General features: G+C 40.7%; 2 protein-coding genes and 2 non-coding genes across 4 annotated transcripts; 3 read left to right on the top strand and 1 right to left on the bottom strand.

The window, feature by feature from the left end:
* Positions 1-6,578: 6,578 nt before the first annotated feature.
* Positions 6,579-13,416, bottom strand: LOC138951907 (uncharacterized). The gene is made up of 4 exons (XM_070323466.1): positions 13,189-13,416; positions 12,419-12,479; positions 10,659-10,762; positions 6,579-9,006 (listed from the first exon to the last, which is right to left on the bottom strand). Exons 1-4 carry the CDS (start codon positions 13,372-13,374, stop codon positions 8,866-8,868), a joined length of 492 nt encoding a protein of 163 aa, XP_070179567.1. The 5' UTR covers positions 13,375-13,416; the 3' UTR covers positions 6,579-8,865.
* Positions 13,417-13,447: 31 nt separating this feature from the next.
* Positions 13,448-24,374, top strand: LOC138951906 (actin-related protein 2). The gene is made up of 8 exons (XM_070323465.1): positions 13,448-13,599; positions 14,971-15,081; positions 15,371-15,586; positions 16,180-16,252; positions 16,690-16,826; positions 17,651-17,800; positions 20,379-20,657; positions 21,711-24,374. Exons 1-8 carry the CDS (start codon positions 13,552-13,554, stop codon positions 21,882-21,884), a joined length of 1,188 nt encoding a protein of 395 aa, XP_070179566.1. The 5' UTR covers positions 13,448-13,551; the 3' UTR covers positions 21,885-24,374.
* Positions 16,454-16,528, top strand: LOC138954000 (small nucleolar RNA SNORD61). Its single transcript, XR_011451670.1, has one exon. It is a non-coding gene; the product is annotated as a small nucleolar RNA SNORD61 (small nucleolar RNA).
* LOC138953999 (small nucleolar RNA SNORD61) lies at positions 18,280-18,348 on the top strand. Its single transcript, XR_011451669.1, has one exon. It is a non-coding gene; the product is annotated as a small nucleolar RNA SNORD61 (small nucleolar RNA).
* Positions 24,375-25,825: the final 1,451 nt, after the last annotated feature.

The following is a 25,825-nucleotide window of genomic DNA, read 5'->3' as shown; positions in this document are numbered from 1 at the left end:
TGGGGTGAGGGAGGGAGGGAGGGGGCAAGGAACAAAGACGTTGAGATACTGAGACAGTCGAGAAACACTGAATACGAAGAGGACAGGGGTGTGGCCGGAGGGGTGTGGGAGAGAGAGACAAGGAAGGAGGAGGGGAGAACCTCAAAAACGTGCAAGTCTAGCAGGGAGGTTGAGTCCAGTCTTATGATTACGACGACCAGTAGAAGACTGGGACTGAGAGAGACACAGAGATCTATAGAAACAGTTCCCCAACTGACCAACAAAAAGGAGGAGAGGGAGGAGGGCTGAAGAGAAATTGGGGAAGCATGGATCCTCAGAAGCTTGCAGGGCAGTTCACGTTCAGTGTTATGATTACAGCGACCAGCAGAAAAACTGAGAGGGATGGAGAGAGGGAGAGAGAAAGAGAGGGAGAGAGAGAGAGAGAGAGAGAGAGAAGAGAGAGAGAGAGAGAGAGAGAGAGAGAGAGGGGGGGGGGGGGGGACGAGAACAGAGACACAAATAGAAAATGAAGAAGGGGACGGAAAAGGAAGAGTAATAGTAGCCGAGGAAGGAGGGCAGATCCTCAGAAGCTTGCGCGGACTGTTTCCAGCCTTATGATTACGACGACCAGCAGAAGACTAGTACTGGAAGAGAGAGAGAGAGACGACTTCAAACGTGACCCAAGAGAGAGCTTAGCGGGCGTCAAGTGGGGAGGCAGGGGGAAATAATCCCCTGTGACGACGTGAGTAGCAATCAGTGTGACCTCAGCAGGGAGGAGACTAATGCCCCCAACAATACCTGCCCTGGCCACTTTGCGTACTGCCACTGTCACCACTTGGTAAGTCCGGCGTCACAACTACCTTATCCCCAGCCCCCCCCCCCCCTCCCGTCAATCTTTGACCCCTCCCCTCTCTTCCCTCAACCCCCTTTTCAGTCGTCTTCTTCGATTCCAGAGTCTTTGTCGCTCCTGCTGTTCCGACGGATTGCGGAACGGTCTCAATATTCAGTGACCCACATCAAACACATTTTTGTCTTTGTAAGTCCAAGCTTATAGACTTACATTCTAAGTAAAACGTTCTCCCCCGCTCTCCGAACACCTCCCTTGCTTGATATATCCACCCCCCCCCCCGCCCCATCCACTACACACACACAATTTTTGTTCCGAAGAAAGGTGATCATTGCCGTTGGCACTTTGCACAGTGCAATCATCACCACTCGGAAGATTCCTAAGTCCAGCGTCACCTAGGAGGATAAGGATTGGATTGTTTATAGCCCTGTCAGGTTCCCCTCATGAAAATTCGGGCTGCTTTCTCACTGGGGAAAGCGATCTGCCATACTACATGGCGCTAACCATTATCTTTTTTTTAACATTTAGTCAAGTTTTATTTTTAGTGTTGATCTTTCAGTGTCAGGCCGACAGATTGACTAAATGTTTATTTTGTTTCCTACATACGTGCATTCGTGTTTCCAGGCCCTGAGACTTTCGCTTTGAACTTGGGATCTTTATCGTGCGCATGCGTGCACACGGGGGTATTCGGACACCGAGAAAAGTCTGCGCAAAGTCGTCTCTGGGAAATAAATCCCTTGCCGAACGTGGCGATCGAACCCACGCTGATAGCGACAAACTGGTTTTGAAGCCAGCGCCGCAACCGACTGAGCTATTTCCCCGCCCCTTCAATCCTCTACCCCCCCCCCCCCCTCTAATTCCTACCCTTCCCTGGTTCCTCGCGGTCCCGGTCAACCTCCCATTCCTTCCATCCTCGTGTCCCGTCACCTCAAGTTCTTCGTCGACTCCTAAGTCTTCGTCGCCTTACCGTTACGAAGACAAACTTAGTTGATGGGTGTCCCACAACAAAAATACTCCACCGATTGTTAAGAACTTTGCACAAGCCATTTGTCAGCACGTGTAGGTTCAGCGTCACTCCCCCCCCCCCCCCTTTACCCCAAATGCTCTCAGCATCCCGCATCTCTCTTTCCGTCTCCGCTCGTCTGTCTTTTCCGACTATGCCGACTAAACCCCAATGTGTTCGATAAGAATGCCAGCGAAGTATGGAATTTCGGGAATACTTTCATGTCACTGTTAAGCTCCATCTCCGGGAGGGTGGGGAAGGGGGGGGGGAGGTAGTTCCGCTGCTACCGCACTGGACTTGTGCAGTCCATGCACAGTTCCAATCCCAGCGGACGGACTGACATGGGTCAACGTTAAAGCCGAGATTCAGTGAGTGTATATCTATACATGTACCATGCCCGTATCAGTCACCACGTAAAAGACCTCGGTCATGCATTTTGCCAGAAATGCGGGTGGCTTATTACACCTAAACGCGCACACACCTGGGCAGCGCGGCTCTGGTGCTGGCTATCTTATTACTGGGGAAAAGCGACCCGAATTTCTCAGTAATGGCACAATAGTAATGAAAATAAAAATGCTTCCAACAATAGCCTACGACCTAGGACTTTCAATATTGGTTGTCATCATTTCTACGTCTAATTACACTCCGACCTCTGGCCTTCTTCGGCCTGACTTTCTCCAGCTCCTGTCAACATACGGCTGGATCCGCAAAAGCAGAAGGTCTGGACGTCATCCCGGCCAAGACATCAACCAGGTCTTTCCGGAGACTTCCGTCAGTTCAGCATGAGAGCCTGTCCCTGCTCCGTCACCAAACAGAATCCACCGCCGACCCCACCTAACTACTTCAGCCTTTTCCTTACATCATAACTTTCCCTCATCAATCTTTCTTCCGAATTCGGCCAGAAGACTGAAGGGGGTGGGGATTACCAAAGATTCCAGACTTTGTCCGCGTCAGAGACACGAGTTTTAGGTCGTCGAGCGCCATATTTTGACCGACAAACTGTCCCCCCCCCCTCCCTCCCATTCTCTTTTGTCTTAAATTGGCCACCGATGACGTTGAATGTCAATTTCAGTCATTCATTCATCCCCTTTTCTTCTAGTCCTTCCTTCTTCTGTCCTATTATCGCCCCGGTGAAGAAAGACGATCTGATCAGTGCAGTGCAATCTATAACTGTTATTGATGGTGTGTTGATCAGTGACACTCTCTGAATGAATGATGTCTTGGATTTTAATCAGACGATGCATTCTCTTTGTCTTTGAGGCTGTCTATGCTCCTCGAATGAAACATGTTGGCCTGTTTAATACTTTGTCTTTGACATGGTGACGCGCAGCCGACACACTCGCACGAGTGCGCGCGCGCAAACACACACTCACGCGCGCGCGCGCACGCACTGACGCCATATGCACTATCACACACACACACACACACACACACTTCCTGACACATACCCAGGGTTGCGGTTAGACAATCTTAAGCTTATGCCAGGGCCAATGAGTAGGCTTATCTTAGATTGTTCTATATGGGATAGGCCTAACTGGCCTCTATCCTTTCCAAGGGTCAGTCCAGAATCCCGTCTTCGTCAGTTTCTGATTCTATATATATATATGACACATCAAAGTTCGGGGGCTGGAAATACCATTTGCGTCACTAAGGGTAAGAAAAGAGGCACAATGCGCTATGTTAGCCTATATATAACTAGAGATGAAAGGCCTATGATGATTGTTACGTCACTATGTGATTGTTTCGTCTTTTACACATCAGTCTGTTCCGCACGATGACGAAAGCACCTTTCGTCATTCGACAACAAAAACATGTAAGCGCATACTTTTCAGTTTGTTTGTTTGTTTGTTTGTTTATTTGTTGCTTAACGTCCAGCCGACTACGCAGAGCCATATCAGGACGAGGAAGGGGGGGATGAAGGGGGCCACTTGTCAAGCGATTCCTGTTTACAAATGCACTAACCCATTACTTGTGTCCCAGCAGGCTTTAGTAAAACTAAATTAATACCTACTGGAAGATTACCAGTACACTACTTTTCAGTTTAACAATAGCAAATAAATCCAAAACAAATACCGATTCTACAAACAGTGGGAACTACATACCTGTTTTATATATATAATTGTACATAGTTATACGTCCAAAATGCCGGGAGAATGGAAGCCGGACGAGGAAGAGGGGGGAGACAAAACTTTTTAGAAAGCGTAGACCAACAAGCACTATCAATTCATCATCTGTCTGCCTGGCGGGTTGTTATACTGCCAGATCTCTTCCAGCGATTGACAAACACTCTTATGTTCCTCGTCAACCAGTAACAACTTTCATCACACAGGCTTAGCCCCTTTCCCCGTCATCCGATCATACAATACTGGATCGATCAAACCATCGATTTCTGATACGTCCGTGGTACCACCAGGCAGTCTCATGGCTACTTGGCAGCTTTGTTTGTTGGGATGCTTTCCGCAACAAAAAGATTCTTTGAACCAGTTCTCCTTTCTCTTCATACAGGGTGACACGAAAAAAACAGATCCCACCAAAAGTTTAATATTTTCTGAAATAATCAGCCGATTCTTTTATTTTTTCAGGTGAGCCAAGCTGAAATGATGTTCTAACAGCCCACCAAGTTTGAGCTTCAAGATGTCATGGACAACGGAGCATAAGACATTTATAGTCGAGGCCTATTTTCGCCGGCGAACAGATTTGCTCGGGCTGCGCACAACAGACTCTCTGACTGAATCAATATTCCTCGGTGTCCTTGCTGATTTAGGGATAAGTTCAGAGACCATGGGACTGTCAATAACCTCAATAGTAAAAACCCTAACAGGGGATCCCACTCTGGTCGACCTAAATCAGCAAGGACACCGAGGAATATTGATTCAGTCAGAGAGTCTGTTGTGCGCAGCCCGAGCAAATCTGTTCGCCGGCGAAAATAGGCCTCGACTATAAATGTCTTATGCTCCGTTGTCCATGACATCTTGAAGCTCAAACTTGGTGGGCTGTTAGAACATCATTTCAGCTTGGCTCACCTGAAAAAATAAAAGAATCGGCTGATTATTTCAGAAAATATTAAACTTTTGGTGGGATCTGTTTTTTTCGTGTCACCCTGTATAATACAGATAAAGGAACCCCCATTTCAAAATCTGAGAATCCCAGGAAAAATAATGGAGGGAGACTTAAATCAAATTTAAAATGTACAGAGGTTATGGACAGAAAATCTGAAGAAGCAAGTTCTTAAGAGGAAAGGGTGTCTTAATTTGGGTGAAGCAATGGGGGGGGGGGGGGGGGGGATCTTACTAGTACTTTCCACAGTACAAGTAAGGCCTAAAAAAAAATAGGTGTGGTTACGGTAACCCGACCTACCCTATTTTTAGGGGCCGACCCTATAACTTTTTTATTACATTTGTCAAAAAAACCAAAAAAAACCGAGTGCAGAAAACGCAATGAAAGCGACAGCGCTCGAGTCGCACACTTATTTCCCTGTCAAGTAGGTTTAATTTGTACACATTAGAAAAAAAAGTAAAACAAAAAAAAAGTGATTGCCTACCTTCCTACCCTATTTTTTTTGGCTATGTTACCTTAACCACACCTATTTTTTTTTTGCCTGACAAGTAATGACAGAGTGAATGCGAGCTGGATGAAGACAGAGAGAACAAGTCGCGTAAGGCAAAAATACAACATTTAGTCAAGCTGTCGAACTAACAGAATGAAACTTAACTCACTGCATTTTTACAGCAAGAGCGTATACTCGTACGTAGCATCGTCAGTACACCGCTCGATGCAAAGGCAGTGAAATTGACAAGAAGAGCGGGGTAGTAGTTGCGCTGAGAAGGATAGCACGCTTTTCTCTATCTCTATTCTTTTTAAACTTTCTGAGAGTGTTTTTAATCCAAACATATCACATCTATATGTTTTTGGAATCAGGAACCCACAAGGAATAAGATGAAATTGTTTTTAAATCGATTTCGGAAATTTTATTAATAATAATTTTTATATTTTTAATTTTCAGATCTTGTTTTTAATCCGAATATAACATATTTATATGTTTTTGGAATCAGAAAATGATGAAGAATAAGATAAACGTAAATTTGGATCGTTTTAAAAACATTTATTTTTTTTTTACAATTTTCAGATTTTTAATGAGCAAAGTCATTAATTAATTTTTAAGCCACCAAGCTGAAATGCAATACCGAAGTCCGGCCTTCGTCGAAGATTGCTTGGCCAAAATTTCAATCAATTTGATTGAAAAATGAGGGTGTGACAGTGCCGCCTCAACTTTTACAAAAAGCCGGATATGACGTCATCAAAGGTATTTATCGAAAAAAAGAAAAAAACATCCGGGGATATCATTCCCAGGAACTCTCATGTCAAGTTTCATAAAGATCGGTCCAGTAGTTTGGTCTGAATCGCTCTACACACACACACAGACAGACACACACACACACACACACACACATACACCACATCCCTCGTCTCGATTCCCCCCTCTACGTTAAAACATTTAGTCAAAACTTGACTAAATGTAAAAATGATTGTACAGTAGACTGAAGCAAATTCCCAAAGATTCAAGCAGTTATGGAAACTTCTATTTCTTTTAAAAACAAAAGAAAGGAAGGAAAACGGGAAACTAGATTGAAAAGGTGCACACACACACACACACACACACGCACACACACACACACACACACACACACACACACACACACACACACACACACACACACACACACACACACACACACACACACACAGGTGTTTAATGAAAATAACAAATTTATTGAAAGTAAAGGCACTTTTTTTTAAACAAATGTGTGCATTGTTTGTCCACAGGACAATCAAAATGGAAACCCCCCCACACCATCTGGTCTGTAAAGAAACACATCAAAAACATTTTTTGATTGTACATAGTAATTGTAGTACAGAAACAGCGCGTTTTACTTTAACTCTACTCTTTCTTTCTTTCTTTCTTTATTTGGTGTTTAACGTCGTTTTCAAACATTCAAGGTTATATCGCGACGGGGGAAGGGGGGAGATGGGATAGGGGAAAGGGGGGAGATGGGATAGAGCCACTTGTCAATTGTTTCTTGTTCACAAAAGCACTAATCAAAAAATTGCTCCAGGGGCTTGCAACGTAGTACAATATATGACCTTACTGGGAGAATGCAAGTTTCCAGTACAAAGGACGTAACATTTCTTACATACTGCTTGACTAAAATCTTTACAAACATTGACTATATTCTATACAAGAAACACTTAACAAGGGTAAAAGGAGAAACAGAACCGTTAGTCGCCTCTTACGACATGCTGGTTAGCATCGGGTAAATTCTTTCTCGTCCCAACCAATATGGGACTCCCCCTAACCCGCGGGGGGTAACTCTACTCTTGAGCCTTCTTTATCTAATTTATATAATGAGAACACAGTGTGCTTTGAATGCCATTGAAAAACTGGAAGTTAGAAGTTAAAAAAAAGAGAGAAACAATCACCCTTCCCAAACTGTGTAAATTGTTGAATTCTCAAAACAAAACAAAACCCCATCAAATTACAGGATAAATGATCATTCTGCATATTAAATTCATTGTTTCTCATTCACACTTAACACTTTTTTTACAGTTTAGAATTTTTTTCAAATTTGAAAGAGATAAGCACCACAACCAAAATATGAAAAAATCCATCCACACATATTCTTTCAAGCACAGAAATCGTTGTAACATTTTCCAGTTGAGCAAAAATATCAAACAGACCAGTGAAAGGATTGTACTTTGTCTTCCCAGTAAATTCTGATTTTCATAAAATATTGGTGATAATGTTTAAAGTTTGTACAGTTTTTGTTACTTTACCAAAAAGTTAGAACATACACTCCAGAAAGGGACAGTATTTCCTGTTCATCACAACCAGTCATTCAAATAAGTGCGTGCAATTATACATGTATACATCCAGGTGCACATTGTATCACAAAGTATAACAACAGAATTAACAATTATTCAAACTTTAGAAATGAGCTTCAAAGAATAAGCTTTTTCACTGGAATAACATAATTATGTCCCCTGAACCATATTCAATACAATGCAATGCAAGAAAGTGCCTGCAATGCAATTAAATGCCCTCAGCACTAATAAACAGATCTTTGATTTGATCATAAACACAATCCAAGACTTGAAAAACTTGAAGACGAACATACAGTATAACGGACAAACAAGCAACGAGATTGGGCTGGGAGTTATAGTTGTGTTGGTGGCATTTTTGAAAAAAACCATGTATGCCTACAGGTCAAAAAACAGATCTACTGGAATGTTGACTGGGGTGGAGCATTGTAACAAAAAATCAAAATACAACATGGTTATTAATCCAACACGCCGAGACCACTGCATAGTATTCTCCACAAAAATAGGTGGGACGTAGATGCTAATTCCTGGAAGACAAAACTTGAATGAAGACCGCAAAACAAAACTTACTTGGCTTTATTAGGGAACAGCTAAAAGGCAGTGAAATGTTCGTTGTGCTGAATAACATCCTATCAGACAAGCAGAAAAATAGTCATGGGTTGAGAGATCCACTGTTTAACTAGTTAGACATCACTTCAAGTTCAACATCTGAGCCCATGTGACTAAGCTACTTGGCCTTTTGGCATAAAGGAATATAAATGACATTATAACAAAAAAATTCTCCAAAGAAAATGAAGACAAAAACGTTTGTCATAACAAACATGCAATCATTAAGCTACTTGGCCTTTATGCATAAAGCAATGACAAAACATTCTTAAAAAAAAATGAAGAAAATAATGATTATCATTACGGACAATAAAAATATCCTGATTTTCATGCCAGCATCACTTTGGTCAGTGATAAGAAAAAAAGGAAGAAATACAACAAAGAATAAGATGTACAGTTCTGATTTTTGCGTGAGGTGTGAACTGTTCGTGGAAAGGTATAAAAATGATGGACATAATAAGACTCATTTTCAAGCCACCACCATTCTCTCAAGAACGTAATAAGACTCTGACTTTCATGGAAAGATAGAAGAGAAACAAGACAAGTACAATAATCACAGTTCTGATTTCTTGTTGAACTGTTCAGGGTACTGCTCCACAACATAGTCCATGTAGCCCACAATAGGATACTTTTCCACGTAGGTTCCTTCAAAAATTTCATCCAGCGATTTCAGGGTCTCTGGTGATAGCCCCGACTGCAAAGAAAAGTGATCAGCAATTAATTATTAACATGGACTTCTTCTTCTTCTTCTTCTTCAGCGTTCGACGATGGCTGTGTCTAGATTGTTTAACATGGACAATTTATATAATACTGTATAATTATATACTACACGTATATATTTTTATATACTGCATTTTTAAATGGTGCAAGTAACTGTTCAGTGAGCAGCAGTCTGGTTGGCGCACGTCTCTTTTCCACAATTGTTGTTGTTCTTCTTCTGCGTTCGTGGGCTGAAACTCCCACGTACACTCGTGTTTTTTGCACGAGTGGAATTTTACGTGTATGACCGTTTTTTACCCCGCCATTTAGGCAGCCATACGCCGTTTTCGGAGGAAGCATGCTGGGTATTTTCGTGTTTCTATAACCCACCGAACTCTGACATGGATTACAGGATCTTTTTCGTGCGCACTTGGTCTTGTGCTTGCGTGTACGCATGGGGGGTGTTCGGACACCGAGGAGAGTCTGCACACAAAGTTGACTCTGAGAACTAAATCTCTTGCCGAACGTGGGGACGAACTCACGCTGACAGCGGCCAACTGGATACAAATCCAGCGTGCTACCGACAGAGCTACATCCCCGCCCACAATTGTTCTTCTCAATTGCATGTGTGAGAGAGAACGAACAAACGAACGAACTTTATTACTCAAGGATGGAGATTTTAGGCTCACGCCTAGTTTTACAATCTGTCCCTGCTAAACTAAGACATAAAAATTAAGACAATAAAAGGAAAATTGTCAATCGCAATCATACAGTATTACTAATTACAACATTACCTATACGACTACATAATGCATAATAGAACATTGAAATGTACATGTATGTCAATATAATACAAAGGAAAAGAAAAATCGTCTCGCACACACGCGCGCGCCGCATGCCTGCAATCACGTTCGCACTCAAAACAACACACACACTCACACACACACACACACACACACACACACACACATACACACACACACACACACACATACACATACACATATGCGCACACACACATACACACGCACGCAAACACACATACACACACACACACACAACAACAACTTCATCATCATCATCATCATCATCATCATCATTATCATCATCAACAAAATATATTTAGGTTAGTGATAGCAATGCATTCTTGCTAGAAACAGCTTCAGAATGCAACTGTTCGTGACAACAGATATTTGCGAAGCTGCGATTTGAAGTGTTTAATCGTGCTTGACCCCTTTATCTCACATGGTAGAGAGAGAGAGAGAGAGAGAGAGAGAGAGAGAGAAAGAGAGAGACAGAGAGAGAGTGTGTGTATGTGTGTGTGTGTGTGTGTCTCACTCAGCAATGTGCTTGCTTGTGTGTGAGTGAAAGGATTTTCTTACTCCTTGTGAAAGAAAATGCTTGTTGCTGATCATTGTTATTTTCTTTGTTTTTGAATAATTTTCTCTTTTAAGCCATGTACAGACGATATTTCAGAGGTACAGGTAGTTACATTTTTTTGTTCACTATATATGTATATCAATGTATACCTTTTTTTTCTTTGTTTATTTCAATTATCCATTCACAAGAGTTTCTTAGGAAACATGCTCATACAGACTGACAGACAAATACACACACACATATATCTATTCTAAGTCACCAGCTTACAAGGTCATGGGTCAGATCTTCTGGTTCCAAAGACATTTTCGCGCAACCTCTTGTAGCATCTTTTCCTGTCAGTACATTGTAGTCAGACTCTTTGCCATAAAACCCTGAAAAGAAACAGTGATAAAATCAGGGTTTTGGATCATGCACATTTGCAATGCACACACAGACACACACACACACACACACAAACAACCCATGTGCAACTACATGTAGTCCCGCAGTGGGGCACTGCGGTTATGAAATTAAAGGCCCCTCCTGTTTTTGGAACCGCAGGAGCTTTCTAGTTTGCTGTTAGGTAGATTTTTGGTTCCTCTTTCCTGTCATGCTCTCTTTTTCTTCATGAATTCTTTTCTTTTTTCTGCCTTCTTGCTCATTCACCTGTATTTTTTCCAAAAATCTCTTGCCGCTTGTCTCGCGATTCATGTATAGTTTAATCTATTAGTGTTCTGATGTAAGTCCAGCAGTAGATAGGTTAAGCCTATTTTAACATACTGGAAACTGGTAATCTTCCAGTAGGTATTAATTTAGTTTTACTAAAGCCTGCTGGGACACAAGTAATGGGTTAGTGCATTTGTAAACAGGAATCGCTTGACAAGTGGCCCCCTTCATCCCCCCTTCCTCGTCCTGATATGGCTCTGCGTAGTCGGCTGGACGTTAAGCAACAAATAAACAAACAACAAAAAAACTACATGTAGTTCTAAACAAGTTGCAAAACCTTTGCTGCAATTTACAGTCTAAGGGAGATAATCACTAAGATGAAGCTCGACGTTGGGTCAAGACTTAAAACAAATTGAAATATTCAAAAAAGGCTCAAATGACCAACATAAACAAAAAAACATGTGAATAATGATGATAAGTAAGTGTCTAACACAAAGGAAAACAGTTCAAAGGTACAAAAACAAACCCAGGTACATGTACTGTCTTTGTGGCAACAATCACAACATAGATGCCTCGATCCCTATTCAATATAATCATGGTCAAAGGGAAGTAATTTACACCCTTCTCCAAGGCACAATTTATGAATATCAGTTATTGCAGCCATTTAGTGAACACTGGCTGTCATCATGTCAAAGCCCTCTTACTTATACCTGCATTTAAAAAAAAAATGTCAACAGGCTTTGTTATTGATCAAAATACTTATTAAATACAGTCAAAACTGCCCTGGCGACCACCTCTCAAAAGCTAACACCTGCCCACAACAACTACTCCGATGAATCCAAGACGACGACTTTTTCTTCTGCATAATTCATCTTTCCATAGCCACTATCTATCTACAACAACCACTTTTGCTCGGTCCCTTCCGTGGTCGTTATAGACAGGCCCGACTGTAATAAGTTCATCTTCAGGCGAGCAGTTTATTTGTACTTTATTTGTACGTATCCTGGTACTTTGTATTCCATCAACATCTCCTGTCATTTATATCACATATACGAATAAAAATGTCAGTGATCATATGAGTATATTTTGGTAAAAATACACTTCCTCACTGAAAACAAAAAAAAATTGGAAATATTTTGGAAACTACAACTACTATGTAACAGAACTTACACTTTCATAGGCTCAGAATATTTACCACTTCAAAGGGAAACAAATCCACAAAAACAACATCCGATCCCTGAAACTTCCACCCCTAACTATTTTAACCCCAAAGCTCCATCTTCACACATAACAGACAGGCCGACAGACAGACCGACCGACAGACACGCACATATATAATATACACACACACACACACACACACACACACAACTTGCACCCACTTTTTCCAGAGGTTACATCGAAGACCACGCCTTTTACAGCCATGTAGATTGGTTTACTGGGCTGAAAGCAAAACAATGTTCAGGTACATGAGACCATTATTTTACTTTGTGAAGAAAAATTGACAAGAAAGTTCAAATAAAAAAGTGTAACCTGCAGCAAAGTTTCACTAACAGCTCAAATATATGCTTTTTATTTTAATTTTATCAAAACGGGTACTGTAGTCTGTTATTCATTTTGCAATTCAATATTAATTAGAATCTCAAAAACGTTAATCTAATTTACCATACACCTACAAACTAAGTTTTTGTGTGGCTGACACTATAGCTGTTTTTTGGAGTTTGTTGGAAAAATAAAATACTCGAAAACAGGCACGATGGGGAAACACAAAACCCACAAAAAGAGAAAAGAACAGAGAAAGACTGTGAACAAAGACAGATGAATGAAGTTCTTTTGAAACGACCGTGTGTGTGGGGCGTATTTTTTTCCTTGAGGTTGAGTGTACTCATGTAACATTCATTGTAAACTTGGGTGAGAGTTCAACTTCAAGGGTGATTAAATGTAAAATACAGCTCTCTGAACCAACATCGGTTTCAACTATAACAATTATCCTCGCCTCCTTTTCACTTAACCCCTGCAGTGTCTTTCAGTGTGACACGTTGAGATAAAGAAGAGACACGTAATTATTTGCTGACTAATGACTGCTGACAACACGTGAAGCAGACGATTATTTACACTCCAGCTCCAAGGGAAGTAATGAACGCCCACTTACATCGCTTCCGTCAAATTCGGCTATGTCGTCCGCTGTAAAGATCTTTGGGAGTGGATCGCCTGGTTTGAAGTTGAATTCTAAATCTTTGAGTTTGTAATTGCATGATATCAAGGGAACACACATGCATAAAATCAGAAACAAGCACGGAATAAACAACATTGCAGACAGTTTGCAGCGGGCTGCCATCTTGATTCTTGTGTAGCAATGAAAGAACACACCTTATTGGTTAGCATGGCGAAGTGAACCAATCAAGGGTCGTGTTTCGTGTATCAGCATTACTCATTGGGCGGTACTTCCGGCTTCACGAATGGCTTCCTTGTGAAAGTTGTAAGGGGGTGTCGATAGAATCGAACGTAATCTGCAATGGATTCGAAAGGGAGGAAAGTTATCGTGTGCGACAATGGCACAGGAGTAAGTTTACAATGTCATTTGCAAGAATTTAGTGTCGTCGTAATGTACTTCAAATGCATTTTCGCATTTTGTTTACATACCCCAAACCCGGAAGAAGTGAGATCGATGAGTGAAATCACTGGACAGACGATGTATCATTGCAACAAATCTAGTTCCTTGTCATAAATTTCTGTTTTTATATGTCATCTTAATCTAATCTTCCATATTTTTATTGTTTTGTTTTCTGTTGCGTATATGTTGCTCATTTACAAGTTTACTGTTGCGTTAACCTCCCTGTGTCTGTACATTTTCTCATTCTTGGAAGCCTCAAGATGACTGTAACATGTATTGAAGATAGAAAAATAAAAATAAACATACACTTTTGAGACACAGTGCAACTTAAGCGAGTAGACATGTAGAGCAAGTTGGACTTGGAGTTCAACTTCAAAGCACGGTGGAGCAGACCAAAATGAAAAAAAACACCCACTCAGTCATATATAAAATTTATAAACACAGGAAAACTAACTGGACTTCGTCAACAGGTTAACTTAGGGTGCACCACTGCATATAGTTTGCTTCTTAGATTCCTACAGTTCAACATCTTAATTACAGTTGATATTGTTGTTTTTCCATCTTTTTGCATCAGTTGATTGGGGTTCTTTTGAAACATAGTATGATGGATGCACACCCAGAAGTTATCAGGGGTCGACACTAACTTATTTGGCCTGGGGCCACACTGGCCCCAGAGATGGAAATTGCTGGGGCGGAAAACAAAAATCTGGGGCCCACTCTCAGTATTCACGTGCGGCAATGCATTGTCTGTTTTTTTTCATCGTACACATTCTTTCAACCATTTGACATTGAAATTACGACATCGGTCTCCTTTTTTCGTTTCTCTTCACCCTGTTCTTCATCTTCATTTCCATGTTTTTTTTACACCAGGGATATATTGCCACATTTTGCGTTTGGCATTTGAAGGCGATACTTATCTCTCACACGAAAGAGCGCAATTTGGGAGTTATTTCCCTTGCGGCATTGTCCTTCGACGATTTCAATGTTTTTTTTCTTGGCTGCGGCATTGATCGTAACGCAAATTTCAGTGACGACTTTGACTGGCGATTTTTAGTGATTGGCTCTGGCATTAGAATTTTCGGTTTGTCATTGTTGGAATTTATCCTGGGGCGGAGTGGGCCCCAAGCTTCGGCAATGTTTGGGGCGGAACACAAAACTCTGGGGCGTTCCGCCCCCCGCCCCCGCTAGTGTCGAACCCTGGTTATCTTTTCATAATTAACTTAAGATAAAAGCAGATGCAGCCAAATGCAATGGTTTGTTTTTATATAGAACTAGGTGTCCAAACATTGTTTGCTCATGGTAGTCTTGTTCCATGTGCAGTTTGTCAAGTGTGGCTATGCAGGCTCCAACTTTCCAGCACACATCTTTCCATCGCTGGTCGGAAGGCCCATCATTCGATCTACAGCCAAAGTTGGCAATATTGAAGTGAAGGTGAGCACGCTCATTGCCTTTAAATTAGAACACTGTGAGTGTGAAGTAAAAGTGCTGTCCTCTTTTACACACTCCAAATTAAGGCACTCTTCTAAATTCACAGGCTCGCTTTCACACTCACACGTGACATCCAAGATTCACCATTGTAATTTCTCATGCTTGAGACAAACAAGTTGATCTGCTTTGAAATCATATTCAAAATTCAATAATTCACTTCAACAGTCGAGTTATATTATACTGGTATTTGAGGTTCCTTCTGTCAAACTGTATGGTTTTATGTCTGTTGCAGGATTTGATGGTGGGTGATGAAGCCAGTCAATTACGATCCATGCTAGAGGTCAACTACCCAATGGACAATGGCATAGTTCGTAATTGGGAAGACATGATCCACGTTTACGACCACACATTCGGTCCTGATCGCCTCAACGTTGACACACAGAAAGCTCGCATCCTGCTCACAGAGCCCCCTATGAACCCCATGAAGAACCGAGAAAAAATGGTGGAGGTAAGGTTTTATTAGAAAATTTTGTATTTTAATTGAAGATCTGTTCTGAAAGTGATAGGGACTCAAAAATGCAAGTAGAGTTGTAATATTGGGTTCTTTTCCCCTGCTGTGCTTTAGGTTTTGATTTTACATAGTTTCAGGGTTGCACTGTGAAAAAACCCACCATGTGAGACACACCCTTCAATTTACATGCATGCACCCCTCAAGCAGTCTTCAACTGGTAACTGCAAAAACATTTCTTGATTTTTGTGTGAAGATGTGTTCGGTCTTGTGCTGCACTCTGGCAAAGCTTTTTGTTCATTGAAATACTTCCTGATTTAGACAAACAAAATTAAAAAGAGGCTGTCAAGTTTTCCTTGTTGCTTTTGAGCCTTCTGCAGTTATGGCCTGAAACGCTAAGCCAGCTAGCCACTCAATTAGTGTTTTCCTTATACATGAAACTTACACCTGTCCAAATACCATGAATGTGAAAGATGTTAGAAAGGAAATGTTTGAGAAAGTTTCACACTGACTGCATTGCTTTTAACTAACTTTCTACTTGATTATTGTCAGTATAAGTTACTGTAATGAGACCTGTGTCTTCTTCTTTGTAGGTGATGTTTGAAAAGTACAAGTTTGACAGCGTACATATTGCTATCCAAGCTGTGCTCACCTTGTATGCACAAGGTAAGATTTGTTCCAGTTCATCATTATGTAAACTTTACAGTTCGAATGGAAGAGTTTTAACGTGCTTGTGAAGTAAAATGTAGAGAACTATGTTTAGGCATGTCTGGTTTAGTGTTTATGACATGTGATTTGCAACTATTTTGTAACCTTGCTCTTGAAACTGAAAACGTTTTTGTTTTTTTAAAGAAGAGAAAACTGCCTGTGATGATGATCAACTATTTCATTCTGCTTCTCCAGTGATGAACTACCTTTAATCCTCTAAGAAGTACTGAACAGGCATAGGCATGGTAGTTTGTACATTTCTTTTCTCGAAAGCCGTTTAACTTATAAAGTGCTCCTGTTAAGTGGTGATATAACTAAGAATAAGAGAGGGAAGTAGGAGCAAATATGTACAAATTTGAAATATGTGTGTAATGTTTTGTAAATGTTGTGTGTAGGTCTGCTGACTGGAGTTGTAGTGGACTCTGGAGACGGTGTGACCCACATCTGTCCTGTGTACGACGGTTTCTCTTTACCTCACCTTACCCGACGACTGGACATTGCCGGCCGGGACATCACCAAATATTTAATCAAGGTTTAAATTCACATTTTCTTTCTCAGAATGTATCAAACAAAATATTGTCATTACTCCTCCACGATTTGATGCTTTTTGTTGAGTTTGTCTTCCTCTTCACTTTTTTTTCCTGGTTTTGGACATGATTATTTGTTTGTATTGATCATTTAACTTAAGGCCAAAAAAAAGAAAGTTTAATTGTATGTTTCTGGTAACATGGCTAAAAAAAATAGGGTAGGTAGGTAGGTAGGGATTTTTTATTTTATTTTTGTTGTTGTTGGGTTGTCAGGGTAGAAAATAACTATACAGTGACACAAAGAGACTGGACTTACTATACAAAGAGAAAGACAACACATTACAAAACAAATGAGACAAAAGGGATGCGGGGTTATCCCCCTTGTGTCGTCTGCCGTCTGTTACTTTCGTTTTGACGCTTTTTTTCTTCTTTTTTTTTTTTTACAAATGCAATAAAAAAAGTCTAGGGTCAGCGGGAAAAAACGAGGTAGGGTCGGGTGACCAGAAACATACAACTTTTTTTGTGTGGCCTAAGTAAGCGTTTGTAGACTTGTCATCAAATCTATCAAATGTATCTTATTGACCATTCAAAACGGACATATGAACAAACAAGAGACCTGTGGTGATGACTTTAAATTCTGATTCTTCCTGATGAGTTTTCCTAACCTTTAAGAAGTACTGAACAGGTCATTGTCGCTGTGAAAAGAAGTTCCACCAGGAACGGCTGTCAACTTTTCTTCTTTTATTTTAAATTTTTACAGTTGCGACAGTATAGAGTTTGATGCGCAATGTAAACTGACCATAACAGCTATTTGTTACCATGGTTACAGCTGCTGTTGTTGCGAGGCTATGCCTTCAACCACTCTGCAGACTTTGAGACGGTGCGCATGTTGAAGGAGAAGCTGTGTTACACGGCCTATGATGTAGAGCAGGAGCAGAAACTAGCCCTGGAAACCACAGTCTTAGTGGAGCCATACGTGGTATGTTAGCATTTTCTATGTTTGCATTTTCTGTAGCATAATCAATAAGCTTAGTTATGTGTGTCAATGAGAAATTACTGTGTACTTGGTCAGTTGGTGTACTGAAGACCCCCCGCGGGTTAGGGGGAGTCCCATATTGGTTGGGACGAGAAAGAATTTACCCGAAGCATGTCGTAAGAGGCGACTAACGGTTCTGTTTCTCCTTTTACCCTTGTTAAGTGTTTCTTGTATAGAATATAGTCAATGTTTGTAAAGATTTTAGTCAAGCAGTATGGCAAGCCCCTGGAGCAATTTTTTGATTGGTGCTTTTGTGAACAAGAAACAATTAACAAGTGGCTCTATCCCATCTCCCCCCTTTCCCCTATCCCATCTCCCCCCTTTCCCCGTCGCGATATAACCTTGAATGGTTGAAAACGACGTTAAACACCAAATAAAGAAAGAAAGAAAGGTGTACTGAAGAGTGTGGAGAAAAGGTGCCTGTTGTGATGACATTCTGTTTCTGATGCAAACTGACGAACTCTTATTATCCTCTAAGAAGTACTGAACAGGCAACTTTTCAGAAAAGTATCTTCACTGTTTTTCCCTGTGTGTATGTGTGTGTGTTGCTGTGTGTGTGTGTTCGTGCACGCAAGTGGTTGGTTGGTTGTTGCATTCTCTAAGGCCAAAAAAAAAAAAAGGTCTGTTTTAGGTAACATAGGCCCAAAAAATAGGGTCGGTAGGTCGGGATTTTTTTTTTTTTTTTTTTTTTTCCAAAAAACCATATTTTTACGTTATTTTGCCCAAAAAACAAAAGATTTATTTTTTTTCCCCAAATGCCAAAAAAAAAGTCTAGGGTCGCGCGAAAAAAATAGGGTCGGTCGGGTTACCGTAAACAGACCTATTTTTTTTTTTGGCCTAATGTATCATAAAAACTGAGAACAAAAAATGTCCTGAAAATTACTGTGTATGTGGTGTACTGAAAATGTTTGTTTTGTGTGTGAATGACATCTGTAGTTTTTAGTGAAAAACTGAAAAGAACTGAGGTAAAGTGCTTGTCATGATGAGATTCTGTTTCTGATTCAGACTGATGAACTCTTACTATCCTCTAAGAAGTACTGAACAAGCAACTTTTTTGAAAAGTATCATCACCATGTTTTTTCTTGTTTGCATGTGTGGGTGGGTGTTTGTGCAAGTGATTGGTCGGTTGTTTCGTTGTCAAAGACCATGTCAAGAAAACTCACATTTGTACTGAAAATTACTGTTTATTTGGTGTACTGAAAAAAACTATAATGGTTTGTGTGTATTATATGAAAAATTTGTTGTGTACTTTGTGTACTGAAAAACTAAAGAATAACTGAGGTAATGTGCCTGTTGTGATGAGATTCTGTTCCTGATGCAGACTGACGAATGTTTACTGTCCTCTAAGAAGTACTGAACAGGCAACTTTAAAAAAAAAAGTATCATCACAATATTTGTCATTGTTTCGCGTGTGTGGGTGTTTGTGCGAGTGGTTGGTTGGTTGTTGCATTGTCAAATACCATAATGTTAAGAAACCTAAGAACTAAAATGTGTACTGAAAATTACCCTGTACTTGGAGTACTGAAAAACTTTATTGTGTGTGTCAATGACAATGGTATCAGAAATTACTGAATACTTAATGTACTGAAAAGTTGAAGAGTGCGGAGGTAAAGTGCCTGTTGTGATGAGAGTCCATTTCTGATTCAGACTGACGAACTCTTACTATCCTCTAAGAAGTACTGAACAGGGAAATATTTGTGAAAAGTATTTTCACTATATTTCTCCCAGTTTGTGTGTGTGTATTTGTGCTAGTGGTTGGTTGGTTGTTGCATTTTCAAATACCATAATGTCAAGAAAACTCAAATTTGTAAAAACAATACGTGTACTTGGTGGACTGAAAAACCTATAATTGTGTGTGTGGATGATATGAAAAATTGATGTGTACTTGGTGTACTGAAAAACTAAAGAATAACTGAGGTAAAGTGCCTGTTGTGATGACATTCGGCTTCTGATGCAGACTGACGAACTTTTACTATCCTCTAAGAAGTACTGAACAGGCAACTTTTTTTGGAAAGCATCACCATATTTTCTATCGGAGTGTGTGTTTGCATGCAAGTGGTTGGTTGGTTGTTGCATTGTCTAATACATGTAGTAATACCATATCAAGAAATCTGAAAACTAAAATGTTTACTGAACATTGCTGTGTACCAGGTGTGCTGAAAAACCTAATTGTGTGTGTTTGGATGATTGTAGTGTTCTTTATGTACTAATAAAACTACCAAGAACTAAGATAAAGCGCCTGTTGTGATGAAATTCTGTTTCTGATGCAGATTGACGAACTATCCTCTAAGAAGTACTGAACAGGCAACTTTTCTGAAAACTATCTTTGTTGAATTTTGTTTTGTTTGTTGTGCGTGTGCATGCATGCCAGTGCTCATTTGGTTGTTGTATTGTCTACTGCTATTACTAAAAGTTCGAGTGATCTAAAATCTCAAATGTGCACTGAAAATCAGACAACAGAAACTTTCGTCATCAACCAATCACCACCGCTTAAAGACCTACTTTTTTTTTCTTACCACAGCTACCCGATGGACGCATTATCAAGGTGGGCGGGGAGAGGTTCGAGGCGCCCGAAGCCTTGTTCCAGCCCCATCTCATCAACGTGGACGGTGTGGGAGTGGCAGAACTGCTCTTTAACACCATCCAGGCAGCGGACATGGACACGCGGCCCGACTTCTACAAGCACATCGTGCTGTCTGGCGGCTCCACCATGTACCCGGGTCTGCCCTCCCGACTCGAGCGCGAGATCAAGCAGCTGTACCTGGAGAGAGTGCTCAAGGGGGATACTTCTCGGCTTTCTGTGAGTAGCTGTTTTTCCTTGGATGTTGTTTTGTTGGAGGGCTGAGGTGCACGAGAAAGTTAGCACCCGAACAAGAGCCAACTGTGGGGTCGGATTAGTTCAAGCCCAGGTGTGTGTGAGTGTGATTTCAACCAATCCAGTTCCGCGGCTGGCTCCTGTTGGGAGTGGTAACTTTTTTGTGCATCTCAGCCCAGAGCTCTCTTGTGAAAATGTATACCGGGTACATCTAGGCATAGACCAAATAGCCTGGACCGCCAACTCGTCACGTGACCCTTCGAGGTTACGACTCTCGACTTTCAGGGGCGCGTCGCGTCCGGTTTGAAAGGCCAGCGATTCGAAGACAGTGAAAAGAAAGCACGCTCCAGTTATTTGTGACAATGGGAGGTGACAATGAACTGGATTTTACTAAACTTAACAAAACGCATCGAAAAACATGTTCCATATGCACTTTTGCTGAGTTTATTTTAGCATTTTCAGAACTTACCTCGGCAACTTCGTCCATGTTTACAATCAACACCAGATATCACGTCCCCCTGATTTCTGAAAGGCTTGTAAGCGTAGGTTCCTAAATGCGAGAGGCCGCTACCTCGTAATAGAGAGAAAGAGCGGAGAGAGAGCTAGTTGGCGGTCCAGGATAAATGGTCTATGATCTAGGCTGTCTTGGAGTTTTCTCATCTGTAATCAGTGTTAGCTGTGCACATGTCGTGTTTTTGAACCGTTCATTTACCAACAATTTTGAGTATTCTAGTGTTTTAAAGAGAAGGTAGAGATTTTTTTTGCTATCAACATTTTTAGTATTCTAGTGTAACAAAGAGAAGGTGGGGATTTTCTGTGCATTTTTAACTTCTTGTTGGGCATCTCTAATCACAATAGTTTTGCCATACTCATAATTTATCTTGCTAGAAAATAATAGATCAACTGCGATCAGAAAGGGACAGACATTGCTTTCTGCTACAATGTTATTAACATTTTCTTTTGTAATGTATACAGTATTACATGATCTCTGTGATAAAAAAGCAGTATTTTGATATATTTTTGTTACCGTTTGTGCAGAAATTCAAAATTCGCATTGAAGACCCTCCTCGGCGCAAGCACATGGTGTTCTTGGGCGGTTCGGTTTTGGCGGACATCATGAAAGACAAAGACGACTTCTGGATGATGCGCAGCGAGTATGAGGAGAACGGCATTAAAGTGCTAGAAAAACTGATGAAGCCCACCAAGGGATAGGTCACACAAGAGACTCTAGATAGATCGAAACTTCTTCAGAACCAATCATAGCATCTTCCAGGTTTGAAAGAGCCTCCCCAAGTTTTCTTGTACACGTATGTAGATTGAAAGGGTAAGCATTTGTTTGGGCATTCCAGATTTTTTTATTTTTAAAATGTGGTGATAATGGTACAGTGTTGGAATGTCTGGCTTCACATCTCTGCTGTTTCATTGAGAGATTGTCAGAGAGAACGGTAAATGTATTAGTTAAGAGGGGTCAGTCAGCACAGGCTGAATGATGTATGAAAACTTAGATGGACAATGTTTTTACTTCCAGCCGTTTCAGTTTCAGAAACTTGAGCTAAAAAATACATGTGTTTAACTAGCACTGCACAAACTCTGAAGTGAATACAATATGAAAGGAAAGTACATGTTGGTATCAATACCCATGGTTTTATTTAATGGATTAGAGTCATGACGGGGTACTTTGGTTGAAAGAAGTATTATTTGGTGCTGACGCTGTTATTTGATTAACATCAAAATATCCATGCCAAGTTAGTCTGTATGCAATACAGTCAGTGCGGCTAATTTGTTGATGAAAATGTTATGCTCCTGCTCCCCCCTCCACACCTATTTGATGCATTTCCCATCCTGTAGGCATAATTCATGCTGTACCAAATGTCGCGAAAGGAGAGGTGTCAGTTTCTGTGCAGAAAGTGTTCAGGCTTTGGCGGTCAAAGATTTATATATTTCTCTCTTCAAGTAAGAGATTGAGCTTTCTGGCGCTAAACTTGGATATATTCTTTGGAATGCATAGTCATAGGCTGAATAGAACGTGTGGGCAGCGAGAGTGGTTGGTGTCTGCTGTGATGCGTGGCAGGTTTTAAAAATAAATTCTTGACTTGTAACCCTCCAAACAGCATCTCCCCCAGCCCCCCTCCACCCCTTATGTGTTTGGAATATTTCCACTTTGTGTGTGTGCTGTTTGTTTGTTTGTGTGCATGTCCTTTATTCTCTCTCTCATCTCCTCCTATGTTTTTCTTCCAGAATTAATGAACAAAAGTATGAAAGGATTATGTTTTTTGCAAAGTGTGTGCACGAGTAACTTGTTGACTGGTTACGCATTTGTATATGTCCTGATAGATGAAAGAACCATTGGTGCAATTGTGTATGTATCTATCTTCAGCACTCCACATTTGGAAACGGCGGTTACAAAAAAATAATGTGGAGCTGTTTTCTGTTTTAAAACTTTTAACAATATCTGTGTTTGTTCATTCAAACCCACCTTATTCGAAGCACACTACATAATTTGAGAACCAATTTCCTTGATTTGAATTGTGTGCCTTATTTATTGTTCATGTCCGGTTTGCAAGTAGTGTGTGCAAATTTTGATGAATGATTGTTATGTTCTTTTTGTGAAACTGAGGATGTAAGAGTGAAAATGTTGAAATGAGAAGGTTTTAATTAAAGACTTCTGGTCTTTGAACTTGAGCAGTTAGTGTGCATTGCTTGCCTTTACTTTTAAGTGATAGATCAGCAGGAAAGTCACTGATTTTCTAGAATGATGGTATGAACTATTACAGCCGACTTGGACCAGAAAGTGCACTCATGATAGAGTTACAAGAGATTTAGTAAGATGTTTATTTATGGAGTGACGACGGGCGTTGTGGCGGGGTGGTAAGACGTCGGCCTCCTAATCGGAAGGTCGAGGGTTCGAATCCCGGCCGCGGCCGCCTGGTGGGTTAAGTGTGGAGATTTTTCCGATCTCCCAGGTCAACTTATGTGCAGACCTGCTAGTGGCTTATCCCCCTTCGTGTGTACACGCAAGCACAAGACCAAGTGCGCACGTAAAAGATCCTGTAATCCATGTCAGAGTTCAGTGGGTTATAGAAACACGAAAATACCCAGCATGCTTCCTCCGAAAGCGGCGTATGGCTGCCTAAATGGCGGGGTAAAAACGGTCATACACGTAAAATTCCACTCGTGCAAAAACACGAGTGTACGTGGGAGTTTCAGCCCACGAACGCAGAAGAAGATTTATGGAGTGTATATTTACAGCATGCAAATTAATTTGTAGTAACAGCTGTATTTATCAGAAGAGGAAAACAATGATTAAGATGCCTTGCTCATGCTCTAGTTTTGTCAATGTGCGTGCATGGTTGTTTGTTATTGTAAAATGTAGTCATGAAATTTATCGTTATGATTATTACCACTTCAATATATTTCATTATGCTAAACGCAACTCATTTATTTCTTCAGATTTAATATTCACAACTGTTTTATTTCTACAAATCCATTTCAAATATGATTTCTTTGAACTTCTGTGATGGTCAAATCTTTATGTACAATTTGTTATGCTTATGAGTTAAACTTTAATTTTGGTTACAATTGAATCATATGTATAAAATAACAACAGAACAATTAAACTTGTAAAGGTGCGTGCGAGTTAAAGCGCATGCGATGAAAATGTGTTAACATTGTACAGGTGAAATAAATACCGCTTCAAATATATAGACTTGTGCTTGGATGAACTGTGTGAATGTATCGGGGTTGGTTGTAGAGGCATGTTGCTACAGTGCATTATTTCTTCAGTGTGTGTCAGTGTTTATCAATGCATCTTCATAAAAGTTAGCACATTAATGTAAATAACTATTTTGCTTATCTTGGGTATGTGCAGAATTTAACCTTTGCCGGATGCCGCTTTTGACTACACACTCCCGACGATGCGGGTTTGTCTGAACCCATACATTTGAAAGAGGGTTTTTACCGTTTATTCCTCTAACGACGATGCGGGTTTGTCTGAACCCATACATTTGAAAGAGGGTTAATTTTTACCGTTTATTTCTCTAACGACGGGGTGGGTTCAGGGAAACCCACAGCGCTACTTCAGTGGTTGCATCGAGTTTCTCCCTTCACCGACCTCTTGCAGGGGAGGGAGAGGGGGAGGGAGAGGGGGAGGGAGAGACTGAGAGACTAAGAAAGAGAGAGAGAGAGAGAGACTAAGAAAGAGAGAGAGAGAGACTAAGAAAGAGAGAGAGAGAGACTAAGAAAGAGAGAGAGAGACTAAGAAAGAGAGAGAGAGAGACTAAGAAAGAGAGAGAGAGAGTCTAAGAAAGAGAGTGAGAGACTAAGAAAGAGAGAGAGAGAGACTAAGAAAGAGAGAGAGGGAGACTAAGAAAGAGAGAGAGAGAGAGACTAAGAAAGAGAGAGAGACTAAGAAAGAGAGAGAGAGAGACTAAGAAAGAGAGATAGACTAAGAAAGAGAGAGAGAGACTAAGAAAGAGAGAGAGACTAAGAAAGAGAGAGAGAGAGAGACTAAGAAAGAGAGAGAGAGAGAGATACTAAGAAAGATAGAGAGAGAGACTAAGAAAGATAGAGAGAGAGAGACAAATAAAGAGAGAGAGAGACAAATAAAGAGAGAGAGAGAGACTAAGAAAGAGAGAGAAAGACTAAGAGAGAGAGAGAGACTAAGAAAGAGAGAGAGAGACTAAGAAAGAGAGAGAGAGAGACTAAGAAAGAGAGAGAGGGAGACTAAGAAAGAGAGAGAGACTAAGAAAGAGAGAGAGAGAGAGACAAAGAAAGAGAGAGAGAGAGACTAAGAAAGAGAGAGAGAGAGAGACTAAGAAAGAGAGAGAGAGAGAGACTAAGAAAGAGAGAGAGAGAGACTAAGAAAGAGAGAGAGAGAGACTAAGAAAGAGAGAGACTAAAAAAGAGAGAGACTAAGAAAGAGAGAGAGACTAAGAGAGAGAAAGAGAGACTAAGAAAGAGAGAGAGACTAAGAGAGAGAGAGAGAGAGACTAAGAAAGAGAGAGAGACTAAGAGAGAGAGAGAGAGAGAGAGAGAGAGACTAAGAAAGAGAGAGAGAGAGACTAAAAAAGAGAGAGAGAGACTAAGAAAGAGAGAGAGAGAGAGACTAAGAGGGAGAAAGAGAGACTAAGAAAGAGAGAGAGACTAAGAGAGAG

Source organism: Littorina saxatilis, linkage group LG17 (assembly GCF_037325665.1).
Source record: "Littorina saxatilis isolate snail1 linkage group LG17, US_GU_Lsax_2.0, whole genome shotgun sequence".
NCBI classification, from domain to species: Eukaryota; Metazoa; Mollusca; class Gastropoda; order Littorinimorpha; family Littorinidae; genus Littorina; species Littorina saxatilis.
The sequence above is the reverse complement of the archived record's forward strand: the minus strand, read 5'-3'. Positions and strand labels throughout refer to the sequence as shown.

Bases quoted from the DNA above. Each gene is read 5' to 3' on its own strand.
- LOC138951906 (XM_070323465.1), top strand. From the start codon at position 13,552: ATGGATTCGAAAGGGAGGAAAGTTATCGTGTGCGACAATGGCACAGGA. The intron at 15,082-15,370 runs GTGAGCACGCTC...TGTCTGTTGCAG, and splicing joins TTGGCAATATTGAAGTGAAG to GATTTGATGGTGGGTGATGA. The intron at 16,253-16,689 runs GTAAGATTTGTT...TGTTGTGTGTAG, and splicing joins GCTCACCTTGTATGCACAAG to GTCTGCTGACTGGAGTTGTA.
- LOC138951907 (XM_070323466.1), bottom strand. From the start codon at position 13,374: ATGGCAGCCCGCTGCAAACTGTCTGCAATGTTGTTTATTCCGTGCTTG. The intron at 12,480-13,188 runs GTAAGTGGGCGT...TTTTGCTTTCAG, and splicing joins CCGAATTTGACGGAAGCGAT to CCCAGTAAACCAATCTACAT. The intron at 9,007-10,658 runs GTAAGCTGGTGA...TTTTCTTTGCAG, and splicing joins AAGATCTGACCCATGACCTT to TCGGGGCTATCACCAGAGAC.